The sequence below is a fragment of the Notothenia rossii genome (genome assembly GCF_949606895.1).
Source record: "Notothenia rossii genome assembly, chromosome: 8".
Lineage (NCBI taxonomy): Eukaryota > Metazoa > Chordata > Actinopteri > Perciformes > Nototheniidae > Notothenia > Notothenia rossii.
In genome coordinates this window covers 77,767,175-77,781,209 of record NC_136906.1, presented here as the reverse complement: position 1 = coordinate 77,781,209, position 14,035 = coordinate 77,767,175, and the positions used below count along the sequence as shown (strand labels likewise).

At 41.3% G+C, this 14,035-nt stretch overlaps 1 protein-coding gene across 1 annotated transcript in view; it reads left to right on the top strand.

The window, feature by feature from the left end:
- Positions 1-917: 917 nt before the first annotated feature.
- The window catches only part of msraa (methionine sulfoxide reductase Aa), a 24,064-nt gene continuing 10,946 nt past the window's right edge, over positions 918-14,035 (top strand). Inside the window, exon 1 of the mRNA XM_079647082.1 lies at positions 918-1,157. Coding sequence (XP_079503208.1) covers positions 1,022-1,157 — 136 coding nt within the window. The 5' untranslated portion in view covers positions 918-1,021. The remainder of the gene's footprint in view (positions 1,158-14,035) is intronic.

The following is a 14,035-nucleotide window of genomic DNA, read 5'->3' as shown; positions in this document are numbered from 1 at the left end:
TGGCCATATAGTCTATGCAATAGGACCAGTTGTGCAGGAAGTATAAATAAAACAATTATTGCACTTATTTGTATTTTACTGTAACATTTGTTTTTAGATGATGCAATATTATTTTTTCATATCTGTAGCCAATGACAGTTTAAATCTAAACATGTATGGATATATAGGCCTACATTCTCTGATTAAGGCCCATTTCATTAATGTACTGTGAATAAACACATGAATGCCCTTGAGTTCCCCTATAACCTGAGTTTTGTTTGATAATCATGGTTAATCAAGATGGGTGTGTATTTGCAGGAAACATCACAACAATAACAACAAACAAACAAGGAAAGTGGAGCAGCTTGTTGTTAAATTGTGTCAAACCTGATGACAAAATCACAAGTTACTAGTAGGTCACGATCGTCCAAAGATATGGGTTTTTTCCATCCTTTTCTTTCCACGTGTGTTGAGTTTGCATTACATATAACCAACCGTGCAATAGTTTGGGTGTTTTCATAAGTTATAATAAAGCATTACTTTGGTTTAATGATGTGAAATATAATGAACTGTAATACTGAGACTTTAGTTCCACCTGGAGTAAATTCACAAGCTACCCTGCAAAGTCATTCAAACTAGCTGCACCTTTACCAGCTTTGAGAACACTTTAATGATCAATAATTATAATCACAACATATATTATATATTTGCCAATGTGCATAATGAGTAGCCTACTTTTACTTTTGGTACTTTAAGTATATTTACAATACCAATGTTTTTATTTTACTTGATAACATTTTAAATGCAGACTATTACTACACTCTGGTACTTCTACTTTTACATAAGTACAATATTTGAGTAGCCTACTTCTCCCACATTTGTATCTAGCCATGCTGTGTTGTTTACTGTCATTGTTGAGTAACACATGGTTACGGAGTCAGTTACACAAGCCTGTTTTGTAAGATGAGATCGCTATTATGTAGTTGAGCTATCTGAGCTAGCCTCATTGCTGCAGGAGTGTATCGGAGCTGCTGCTGGTTCAATGTTCTCGTCCTCCAGGCTAAGGCTCATTTTCCGTCATTTTGTGAACAGTGGTATGGGAGAGATGTCCTCCAAAGCCCAGATGCCGACCCCAGAATCAGCCCTGCCCGGCCGTGCTGCAGGCATCAAAGTCTCAGGTAAGGTAGCCTAGCCTTAACATGTTAGCTTCATTAGCAATCAGATGTAACTCTACGACAACTTAAACGTTATTCTAGCGAAATGAACCGATATTTCTGCTGGTTTATTTTGTGTTGTGGTAGACGTTTGCGTTGTTGTCTTGGTCACGGCGGGATTTATCCTTTATAGAGACGTTAATAAGTTTTACTTATTTGCAAAGATGCTCTACAACTTCCTTAACTGTTTCTCTACAAGCTATCTATCTGTTAGCACCTGCTTCTACTACTGCGCATGCGCAAGCCGCTTGAGCACTGTATGAGTATGATGAATACTACAAACACGTGTGTATTTAATACTAATCAATACAACTTGTTATGTTCCTACTGAATTATTGCTCTTTATCTGTACTCTTACCCATTATCACAGTGCTGAAAGAAGTAGGCTACTCAGAAATGTAATTAAGTAAAGGTAGTTTTAAAGCATAATGTCAACAAGCATACACGAGTGTTTAATTGGAAATTATTGCACCCCAAATGTTTAATACTATGATACATTTTATTTATTCATTTGTAGGCCTCGTGGGGCTGGCCAACATTGATCATTGTTTATTACATTGGAAATATTTTAATTGCAAGTTATAACATGTTAAAGGTGGGGTAGGTAATTTTGGAGAAACCAGCTCGAGTGCCCTAGAATTCTGAAGTGAATCACCTACCTTTAAGCATTAAACGTCAGATTTTCGCAGTTTCACTTCCTAAACGTCAGTATTTGCTCTCAATAATCCAAAACATTGTTCTTCCTCAACCGTAATTGTCCCTCTAACAAGAAAATGGCTAAAACAAAAGTGTGTTTTGTGAGATAGGGAATGTTTTTCTTATACAAACAGACCGACAGCAGCACCAAGATGGCAGTTGGGGCAATTGGCACCAACCTGCTCCCTCTCCACTACAAGTGAGGGCGCTGAGTCTTGGCACGAGATGAATAGATCTGCACTGGCACCGAACAAAAGACACACACACACACACACACACACACACACACACACACACACACACACACACACACACACACACACACACACACACACACACACACACACACACACACACACACCCCAACCTCTAACATTTAAAAGATGACAGAAATAAGTAGGAAGTGTAAAGGTTGCGTGGAGAAGATATTGACTGGGCGGTTTATGGGTTCAGTGTTAAAGAGACTGAGAGAAATGGGAAGACAGGAGGAACACCGAGTCAAATGTTTGGATTTTTTCGGATTGATTTGTTGTTTTTTGGGAGTTGTACTGGAGGGGGTTGGACTGGAGAAAGGAGGATGTGGGTTAGGAGGGCGGGGGTCCATCGCGAAAAGGACGATTTGGATGGATGGACGATGGAAAGGTTCAGACGGAGTGGCAGACATGCTGGAGCGTCGCCAAAGCTTCTCGGGAACGCTGCCACATTTCGAGAGAGACGAAGAGGGAGCAAGGGAGGGAAAGGAGAAGCCATGCCTGCAGTGGAGAGACTTGGCAGGGCTTCCCCTCCTTTGTCTGTCTGGCTCGGGGCTGCAGCGCCAGAGGAAATCAAGACGTGTCCAGGCGTGCTGGTGCTGGTGCTGGAGGAGGAGGAGGTGGATCTGGACTCCGAAAAAGACGAGGGTGAAAAAGTACTTTTCGAACGAGCGATAAACTCTTCTGAAAGAGCAGTGGAAAACCAAGAAAAACAAACGAGCGATTTTCTCTTTTTTTAAGCGGTATTCGCCAATGGAGCCATCGAACCTGACCAGATTTTTGAGACCAACCACAACATCCAATGACCTTAATGGCAAGAAAGTGTTTTTAAAGAAGAGCAGAAGAACGTCCATAAACTGGAAAAATAATGGATGTTAAACCTCAAAAAGTCGAAGAAGGCCAATCCTCCGCCAAGCAAGAGGTTTGTGTTGACAACTTGTTCAATCGGTCTTTGACCAAAATCGACTCAATCTGGTCAAATTGTTCCGGGGGAAAATGTTTTTATGTCAATTTCAGCAAGAAATCTTAATTTAATCGTCCAAATGTTGAGTGTTTTTTGTTGATTTGATCTGTTGTTTGGTTCTGGTAACTAGGCAGGGCCAGAAGCCTTCAACTAAGGACCAAATCATATTGTTCGACCTTTTGTATATCCTTATGCAGTTTACTTTGATGATATTCAATCGGATTGTATGGATTTTAGCACTCGTAATGGTGCAAACGGGACGATAAATTGGTCATGGTTTAAAAAAAACAAACATGACATGACATGACATGCAATAATGATGTTAAGATTTCCACTGAACACTTGACTGAAATGCAGTGTTTTGCTGGTCTCACCTTAGGCCACACCCACTTTCACTGATAGGTGTGGTCATAAATGAGCTCTGTTACACCTGTAAGCACACCCAACAATGACTTTACAGTTTTTACCTGCACATCACTGCGGAAAGGTGAAACGTCGAACCACTGGAGGTCAAAACTAAATGTTCAGTTGCTCTTAAAGGAGTTTTATCTCCATGTTGTTTAAAACGTAGAGATTGAAGCTTGATTTTGGAAACAGCTGTGCAATATAATCTCACAAATGAAGTATTTTAATATCAATCAATATTTGACATCCCGTGAGTTTGACACTATAGTCATGTCAATAAGGGTTGTAATAGTAAGTAATTGGACTCATAAGTACGAATAAACGTCATGCACATTTATTAATTACCCAAAACATGCGCTTATTATTTTCTCAATTAATCATGTTGTCTATAAAATGTCAGGAAACAGTCAAAAATCTATAAATATAAGCAGCTGGAATATGCTTAAAAAAATTAAATGCTTAATTTTCTTTCAACCAATTGTTTAAGCTCTACTTTGATCCACTTTCATATGACTAAACTCTCTGAACTTTAACATAAATACCATGCAACTCTGACGTTTATGTTGTCATTGCTTTTTTTTGATATACTAGTAGGGCCCGTTTGTGCATTTACAAGCGATGGTTGTATAATAACTGCAGAAACTAATGTAACAATTGCTATGTTTTTGTTGATAAATCAGGCTGATGGTATCAACAGTTTCTAATTTACTGGCTAATTATGTCGCATTGAGACGTTTAAAACCCATTAAAACATCTTATGCTTGTTACTTGTGAGATATAACCTCATAATTAATACCTCTAGTTGGCATTTTACTAAACACTTCACCACAGATGGAAAAAGTGAAAAGAAAAGCCTAATGAAGAAGTGAATGTCATCCCCATCGCAGCTGAATGCAGAGGCATCAGACTTCCAGCAGCTGGTCTCTAATTAGCAGGTGTGTTTGTGGGTGAACATCGTTATTTCCCAGCTTGCTGTGACTCATTTTCAGAGGCAATTATGGACACAAATATCAGGTGTGATACTTAGCGAATAAGATGGTGGTTTCCAGATATCAAGTTGATTGAAATAGCTTAAAGTTGTCTCTTGACACCACAATGCAAGCTGAATGCAGCGCTTTAGTTGAAGTTAAACAAATGTTTGTCCAGCTGTTTTGATTCTCTCCTTATTAGCACCTCTAAGTACATGGGCGGTGGTGGCGAAGCTTGGCAACTGGAAGGTCACCAGTTCAAGTCCCGACAAGACCACTAACACTAGGATGGGTCAAATACAGAGTAACCATTTTGGAGAAAAAGAGTACAGTTATGGCGCATTTCCACTACTGGGCCTCGCTCGGCTTAGTATGGCTAGGCCTCGTTAGGCCTCGTTAGGCCAGGCTCACTTTATGCTGCGCTTCCATTACAGTTTAGGAACTGGGGTAGTAACTATAGTAACGCAGTGTAGGCGGAGCCGTGACGTCATCTTCAATGCGAACCACAAAACCAACACAGCCGTTAGCTGTTAGCACTCAGAGCTCACAGCTCCTCATGTCTGTTCAGAAACTAGACAGAAGTTAAACAAGTACAAACCACAGACTGTCTGTGTCATGGAGAATACAGTCGCTGGTTTATTTATGTCTGTAGGCCGTTGTTGTGAGTGTGGACGGTCGGAGCATATACTGCGTTAGCTTAGCCGATCTCCATTCAGAAAACACGCATTTTAAAAGGTTTTTCGCCTGCCGTCTGTCTGCAGACTTGTCAAAGCATTAATTCATGGTTTTTACTAACCGGTATCAGTATGTTGTTACTTCGGCATCATTTAGAAACGTGTATTACAATTAAATCACGGTCAAATATGTTCATTTTGTTGTAGTTGCCAACGATACTCTCTCTAGTTTAGCATACTCAGCCCGGTTGTTGGCCCGGAAAGAACCTTGATTTTGGAGAGCCAGAAAACTGTGCCCGCTAGCCTGAACTATGCCGAGTGGAAACGCAACCAAATACGGGCCGGGCACGACACGCTTAAAAGGCACTCCGCGCTGTAGTGGAAATGCGCCGTTAGTTCACTTAGCTTAAGCTGGTTCATTATGATATAGGAAAAACAGTAGTCTAATGCGCCCAATTACCTTATAGTATAGGTACAACAAGTGGCTGTATATCATGTTCATATAAGATATAAATATATTCACAAATTGAGAATATGTGGTTTATATTGTTTTTTTGTTTTTTTTCACACACATCCTTACTTACTTTCGTTATTGAGGCATTTGTGATGTTACTTTTAGACATGTGCTCAAAGAAAATTGGGACATTGTTTACTCATCATACTAAAAAAAGATGGAGAAAAGAAGCCAAAGATTTTGGGCATTATTGGTTTTCTAAGTTCATTTTCCTTACATACTAAAGTACAATTCTTCTCTGTTGCACTTTTACTAGTATTCTGCAGTGTGGTTTTAGTTCTTTTAACTTTAGTAAGGGATCATGATACTTCATTCACATCATTTGGGTTTAATATCCTGTTGTAGATACAGGCCACTTGTAGACATTTACTTTATCAGACCCTCATAAGATCAGGTGAGTCCAGAGGCCTGTACTACGAAGCCGGATTTTCGCTTAGCCGGCTAACTTCAGGGAAAACTCTGGGTTTCCGGTCCTACGAAGCTGGTTCTCTTTTTAGGTTAGATCTCCATGGTAACTTATGCTGTGCGGCTAACCTGCTCCGGAGCAGGTTAGGTTGCAGGCTAAGAGCTCAACTCAGTGAAAGCACTGCCTGCTGACCAATCAGAGCTCAGTGTGCAGAGTTTAAAGCGATCAAGTCATATTACAGGAGAAAGGAAATACAGAAAAGCTGCCGTTGCAGGAAAGACGGCCGGCAAAAATCACCGACTGTGTGAACGTGAACATTAATAGAATATCACCTCCCATCTTCAGAGCAATCTGACTATTATAACATTAGCGTTAAGAAAGCTTAATTAAATATCTGCCACAACATAAGTAACCGGATCAGAGTAACATTACGTACAGTCCGCGGCATATCACATCATAATGTATCATATATTTCCTTATCTGAGTCAGCTGAGCCGTATCTGGCCGTGCAACACTCACAGTGTCACATACTGTATGCAGAAGTATTATTTTAAGCAACACATTAAGTTGACGAAACACTCGAGACAAATGTAATTAAAGTCAGATCCGATCGTGTCTTAGACGGGGCAGTGATATCATAAACCTGTTAATGTACGCGTTCAAACATTCAGGAAGTATGACGCGCTGCGCTGTCAGTACGCTTCTCCATGTTTGTGATTGGTCAAATGTTGCTAACCCCGCCCCTTTTATGTGAATGCGCACCTGACTAGATAGGGCAAAGCTGGCTTGAGTTAACGAGTTGATAACCAGCGTCGTAGGACCGCTTAGCGAGAGCGCGTTTGTTTTGGATTAGGCAAGCCGGGTAACTCAAACATATCCAGGTTAGGTTGAACCGGCTTCGTCGTACAGGCCTCAGGTGAAGCTGTTTGTTTCAGTGCGTCCGTCACGTCTCTCCATGTTAAGCGACCGTGTGGCGTTATCAGGCGCTCCTCAACAAATCTTACTGTCTGTCACAACACAGAGGGGCACAAGCAAATGAAAGTGTGTCTGTGTGTGTGTGTTCCATCAGCAGAGCTTCTTTGTTGTTCACACGGCCGTCTGATAACCTTGACGGGAGACATTACAGAAGAGGGAAAGCAACGGATCGACAGAGACAGTGGAGGAGGAGAGATGGAGGTTAACTGCTGGCATGTTGGCATTGTCTTTATCTGATTCAATCAAAAACAGAAGATTATGCGGGGTGTAAAACGGGATGAAGTGGCGTAGAAGAAGTGTTGCCGTGTAACAGGCATATGTGTGTGTGTATTGTGAGCCTCCTCTGTGTATTTAGAATTTTCTAGACTCAGGGACTACTTAAATTCGATAAAATTGCTATTTATATAAATGAAGAACAGCATCTTGGCTAACTCTAGTGTGTTTCGTCAAATGTGTTAGTTTTGTATTTTGTCTGTCATTTCCTGTTTTATTTTGTATTCACCTCTTGTCTTTCATTTCAGGCCCTGTTTTCTTCCTCTCCTTGTGTGTTTTTCCCGCCATCATCAGCGTCTGCCCCGCCCCTGATTGTTTCCACCTGTCCCCACTCACCTCATGTTTAAACATTCCTGTCTCTCCCCTGCCCTGTGTCAGTTCTTCTTCTTTGTTTCTCCGAATGGTCGTGCCATGCCTCAGCTCTGAAATGTCAGGTTTTGTTATGTGTGTTTATTTTGTTAGGCTTAAGTTTTTATTAAGTCCTCTTTTTGTTACACTAATTTTTTCCTCCTTGTGAGCGCGTTTTGTTATTTCTACCACCTACTCTGTTTAGAGGAATTACCTGACCTTTTAAAATAAATGCTTTTTTTTTATTACATTCAAGACTTTGTCTCTGGGTCGTGCGTTTGGGTTCATCAGTTTGTGTCGAGGTCCTGACTTATACCTCATTCACACCAACGGTGTTTCAGGGCCGGGTCGGAGCTGGAGCTTGAAAAGCACCGGCTTTTCCTGTTCACACCGCAGCGGAGCAGCCTCTTAGCTCCGGAATCCGGTTCGTTTCGAGCACCAAAAAATTGTCCGGCCAGAGCAAAAGCACCGCATACGTCACGCTTACGTCAAGGCGGGGGCAGGGGCGGGATCAACTCCTGAACAACAACAAGAAGCCTGCGTTTTATCCAGTTTGTACACAACGATGGAGAAACTTAACAAGCAGCAGTGGTCCACTGAAGAGACCAGCTACCTACTGGGAATCTGGTCTTCAGAAGAGGTACAGACGAAGCTGGAGCACAATCGGCCATTGCTGTTGTTGTCGGTGTCAGCTGTGAGGGGTTTCCGCGCGCTTTGGCTTTATGAAGCAGGCACGCAAACGGTTACGTCATGACGCAAACGATGACGCAATGACGCAGCACCAGTCGGACTCTGGGCTGTGTGAAAAGAGCCGGAGCTAAACCGAAGAACCGGTTCTGAAGCTGAAAAGCTCTAGCACGGAGCTTGAACCGGAGTTGCGTTGGTGTGAATGAGGTAATACTGTACTTACAACAATGTTTATACATGTACAGACTGTCCCTAGAAAAGGCTACTCATATTTGACTTACTTAAAGTGGAAATACTGTCAGCTACTTCACATTTCTCTTAAGTAAAAGTACATTAATATCGGCAAAATGTACTTAAAGGTTTCAAAGTGAATGGCCCCTTTCAACTTTTTATATTACGATAAAAGGTTATTTTATTCCGTTTTTACAGAACATGTAAGGACAATTTTATAGTGGTGCTTTTAAGTTACTTTGTTTACTACTGGGTAAAACAATGAAAATAACAGGATTCAGTAACAGGAAGTGAGCAGTCAGTGTCCTTAGTTATAATCTGTAATGCTTGTAAAGTAATCTATTCATCATCCTCTGTAGCTAACACCAATATGATGGTGAAAAACATTTAAAAACACTTTTATCAAACATTTTTAAAAGAAAAGGCAGAATAATTAAATAACAGATTGCAGTAAACAACCTCTCCATCATTCCTTTAATATACCCAATGGCATATATCTTATACTGTAAGCACTGCGACTACTCTTCTGTGCCAACATTTTTCCAGATTTACGGTACATGTATGACCTTGAACTTAGACTCATGATGGTAAATGTAAGAAGCCATTACTTTAATATATATATATATATATGTGCTCAGCAATTTCACAGTTTCCATGTCGGAAAGGGTCCAATCAGTCCTTCAGAGTTGAAGTGCAAAGTGCATTAAGTACAATTTCCTGCAACCCACCGTCCTTTACAACACACACACACACACACACACACACACACACACACACACACACACACACACACACACACACACACACACACACACACACACACACACACACACACACACACACACACACACACACACACACACACACACACACACACACACACACACACACACACACACACACCACTCTAACTTCACACATGTCAATCACATGTTTTAAAGGTTACGAGGAAACGGGAAACATAACTTTGATTTAAATCGATAAAACGTATATTTATAAGTTGAGGAGCACTGGAGATAATTCTATATCATTACAGCATTTGCACTTTGTGAACAGAAAATAGGAACCCAGCATTTATATGTTTTGCTCTGCTCCACAAACCTTTATCTTTGGGGAATAAGGGATGATAATAGTTTCTGAGTAATTGTAGTAACAATGTCCTAACTTTCATTCAAATACCCATGTGATTTCCTTCTTATTCAAGGAAGAATACCCCGATGTTTAGTTGGAAAATGTTCAAAAATAATACTAATAATTTGTACCATACTAGCAAGGCACAGAGGCTTAGTCCACATTAACAGATAAAGAAAATGAAGTGCAGTTAAACATGAAACAATAACAGATACACAAACAGTTTGATTCATACTCCCTGGATGGCACACATAACAATGTATAAATACATAGATTTAGAGATGTGTGTTTTTGCCACTAAAGCCTCCAATTTGAAATAAAGTGTTAGTGTATTTAAAGACTCCAGGAAACTTCTTGGAAATGATTTATATTGAAATGATTGACGTGTAAAACAAGGCAGTGCTTGCACTTGGATTGGCATTCCCATGATCTCAAACATACAGAATGAAAATGTAACTATATTTTTATTTACAATCAAGCCCTCAATTATTTCTTAAGCATTGAGATGATGACTGTGGGGGAAACTTCTGAAGCAAGTGGAGTCAGGACTCAGAGAGACACGAGGAGAGCTTTGATGGCAAACACTGACGCTTTATTTGGAGCTTCGGCCGGAGAATTCACGAGACAGGTGGTGTGTCACGGTCTGACCACACGGTTGAGATGCCACAATCAATTCTGAAGACCCCTCCTGTAGCTCCAGGTTTGAACTAACTCAGAGTGTAATAATCAACATTCTTCAATAGATGGACTAAACAGCTGAGGACACTGAATCACATTTGTTGTCGCTTATGGCTCGGGGTCATCTACACCCTGAGGAGGATGTGTTCCAGGTGTCCCACAGCAATAACTATCTCTGACCGAGAGCTGCCCGGTCACAAACTGGCAACATCAACAAGATGCTAGGGCCGCTATCTCCCTTTTTAAGTGAGATAACGGCTGCTCAAGGTTGTTGATCTGCGTCAGAGGGCGAAAGGTAAACATATACAGAATGATTCCCTGACAATGACTAATGCTTAATATGGGATTCAAAAAAATACAAAAGCTTCATTTTCATATGCATAACAGCAACAGCCACATACGATATAGTTAGGACATACAATCGTTAAAGTGAAATGCAGGAATAAGTGCATTTGTATTTTTATGTCTGATGAATCCTTCTGCTAAACAATTTCCTGTCTATGAAAATGTAAATTAATTACGTCCAACCTTCATCCTTTTTGTAGCTTTTACTTAGTGTTTCTACTTCACTTAAAGTGGACCTATCATGCTATATGAATAATATAGTGTAGGACCATACCTATATAAGGCATATTTATACTTTTTATTTTTCTAAATACCAAACAGATCATGCATTTTAGCCATTCCTCATTTCTCTCAATTTAACACTGTCTTTGCATCATGGGCTGATTCTGTGAGAACAGCACCACCTACAGGCCTGGCATATGTACTACAGCATCTCCAGCGCTTTCCAACGGCAATGTCCGTGGCTGTCTCCTCCTGATTGGTGGAGTTGGCCCAATAGCCGTAGAGCCACTTCTGTGACGTCATAGAAGTGTTCAAATCTGGATCAGTCTGTATCAGATCCGTTGCAGCCCCTTTTTAAGAGATTTGGGTATGGAGGAAAAAAGAGAGGGCTGTGTTTTCTGACACTTGGTGAGTTCCCTGGAACACCGGGGACACATGTTCATGTAGACAAGACGTACAAAAGTGCATTTTGCATGATAGGTCACCTTTAAATGCGAAGGGGAAGCCTCTCCTCAACAGCAACCTGGACTACTGTGTTCAAGCCCATTAAAGCCCGTGAAGCAGTTTGTTTCCTGACATGAAGAAGCCTTTACAATATTCACGGCTTCCTTGAGCTGCGCTGTCAGCTGCAGAACAATGAGGATAACACTGATGGCCGTAATGATGGGCAGTAATAAAAACCATGATGGCAATCAGAGAGGCTGATTGAGAGGGGGGGGTAGGGGAGGAGAGGGGGGTGGGGGGCACTGAGAGAAGAGAGGGGGGTGATAAGAAAAATGGAGGGGGGGGACTAGGCAATCAGAGAGAGGAGGAGAGGGTGGGGGAGGTTACTTTGTAAATGTAATTGCAGTGCAGTTGAGGCAATCGTGTGTGTGTGTGTCTCCAATATATGTGTGTGTGTCCAATATGTGTGTGTGTCTCCAATATGTGTGTGTGTGTGTGTGTGTGTGTGTGTGCCTCCAATATGTGTGTGTGTCTCCAACATGTGTGTGTGTCTCCAATATGTGTGTGTGTGTGGGTCTCCTGTGTGTGTGTGTGTGTGTGTGTGTGCACCTTTGTGTGTGTGTGTGTGTGTGTGTGTGTGTGTGTGTGTGTGTGTGTGTGTGTGTGTGTGTGTGTGTGTGTGTGTGTGTGTGTGTGTGTGTGTGTGTGTGTGTGTGTGTGTGTGTGTGTGTGTGTGTGTGTGTGTGTGTGTGTGTGTGTGTGTGTGTGTGTGTGTGTGTGTGTGTGTGTGTGTGTGTGTGTGTGTATATCCCCTAGCCAGACATTAGCTGCAGTGGTTCATTTATCACTGTCAGCTCTGGAGCTCCAGGGGGAGGGATCAGGGGATTCAGGCCCAGGATGGAGCTCCTCTCTGGGCTTCAGGCCGCGTCGTGAGACCCCGCTCTGATCCCCAGGGTCTTTAAAACACAAGCATGGAGGGACAGAGAAGAGACGGGGAGCAGAGGGAGAACAAATCACTCACTTATGATCGTGTGATTTGATGAATGCAATAATTACAACAGAATATCTAAACACGTTCTTGTGGCTTATGACTAAATACTACAAAGATTTCAATCAAATAAATGATGGATCAGGGGCCGTATTCACAAAGGATCTTAGGGCTAAAAGTAGCTCCTAACTGACGAATTTAGGAGAAACTCCTAAACATAATGGGCGTGTCAGTCTTACATTTAGGACTCCTAATTTTATTCACTAAGTGCAATTCACAAAGTATTTTAGGCCTAAAAGTAGCCCCTAAGTCTGGGAGAGCTTAAAAGTCCTCGAGAGGACTCCTAACTCAGTAAAATGGCTGAGAGACGAAATGTTTTGGAGACAATGGAAGACTGTGAATTGATCAAGAGATATAGGCTAAATCGTGAGGGTATCAAACTTGTTGTGGAATTAGTGCGGGATGCAATAACATCCCCGACTAACAGGAATAACCCGATTAGTCCGGAAATAAAATGTTTGGCAACACTACGATATTTAGCAACAGGGAAAATGCAACTTTGCAATGCCGACGATTTAGGAATATCGCAACCATCCGTCAGCCGTGCCATAAACCAAACCATCAACGCGCTCTCTAGACCACATATCATCCAACAGTTTATCCGGTTTCCTTTGGACAATCAACAACTACACAGGATCAAAGCCAACTTCATGGCAATTGCAGGTATGCCCGGTGCGGTCGGTGCTATTGACATAAAAATAATTGCGCCCTCAAAAGATGAGGACGTGTTCGTCAATAGAAAGAAAGTACATTCCATCAACACGCAGATTGTTTTCATTCATCATGATAGGGGGACTTGAACGGCGGTATGGGCTGTTATTGAAAGTGTTTAAGTGCTGGAAATATGCTCATTGGATAATAGTTTGCAGGGTGCTTTTAATTGCCTCCTTGATTTAATGCAATTTACGTATTTTTATTGTTTGCTCTCTCTCTTTAACGTGCATATACAACGTCATTATCGTGGTCTGCACAAACTTGTCATCATGCGTGTATTCTGCTAACTGCACTGTCCATAACTATTTGATAGGAATACATTTCTAGCCGAGGCTATTTCCTTGTTTTAGTGGGCTCGTTTGTGGGAAGTTACGGATGAGTTTCAGCGAGACCGCCTGCTCTGAACAACCAATCACCGTACTGACCGCTTCTAAACTCATGCACGAGAATCGACGTAATCCATAGCAATGACGCGTCACTCTTAGTTCACTCTTAGTGATCTATCCTTAGTATGAGTAGGTCTCAGCGGCTTTGTGAATAACTTTTAAGAAAAAACTCCTACGTAAAATGTTTTAGCGCGAGTTAGGAGCACTCCTAGCGGTAAGATAAAATTCTTTGTGAATACGGCCCCAGATGTTTAATAATAGACGATTGGAGCATTAGAGAATTGTTCTTATTATTAGAATAGACTTAAATAGTATATGAGTAAACTGCCTGTGTCATTGTGAGTGTGTTAGCATGCTAAGGTTAGCATTTATAAGAGCCCCACTCAGATCAGCATATAAATACTGTAGTTTCCGATGCATCCAATTCCAGATTTACTGACATCCGGTTTACTGATTACATTTCTATGTTGGATATCAGTCAA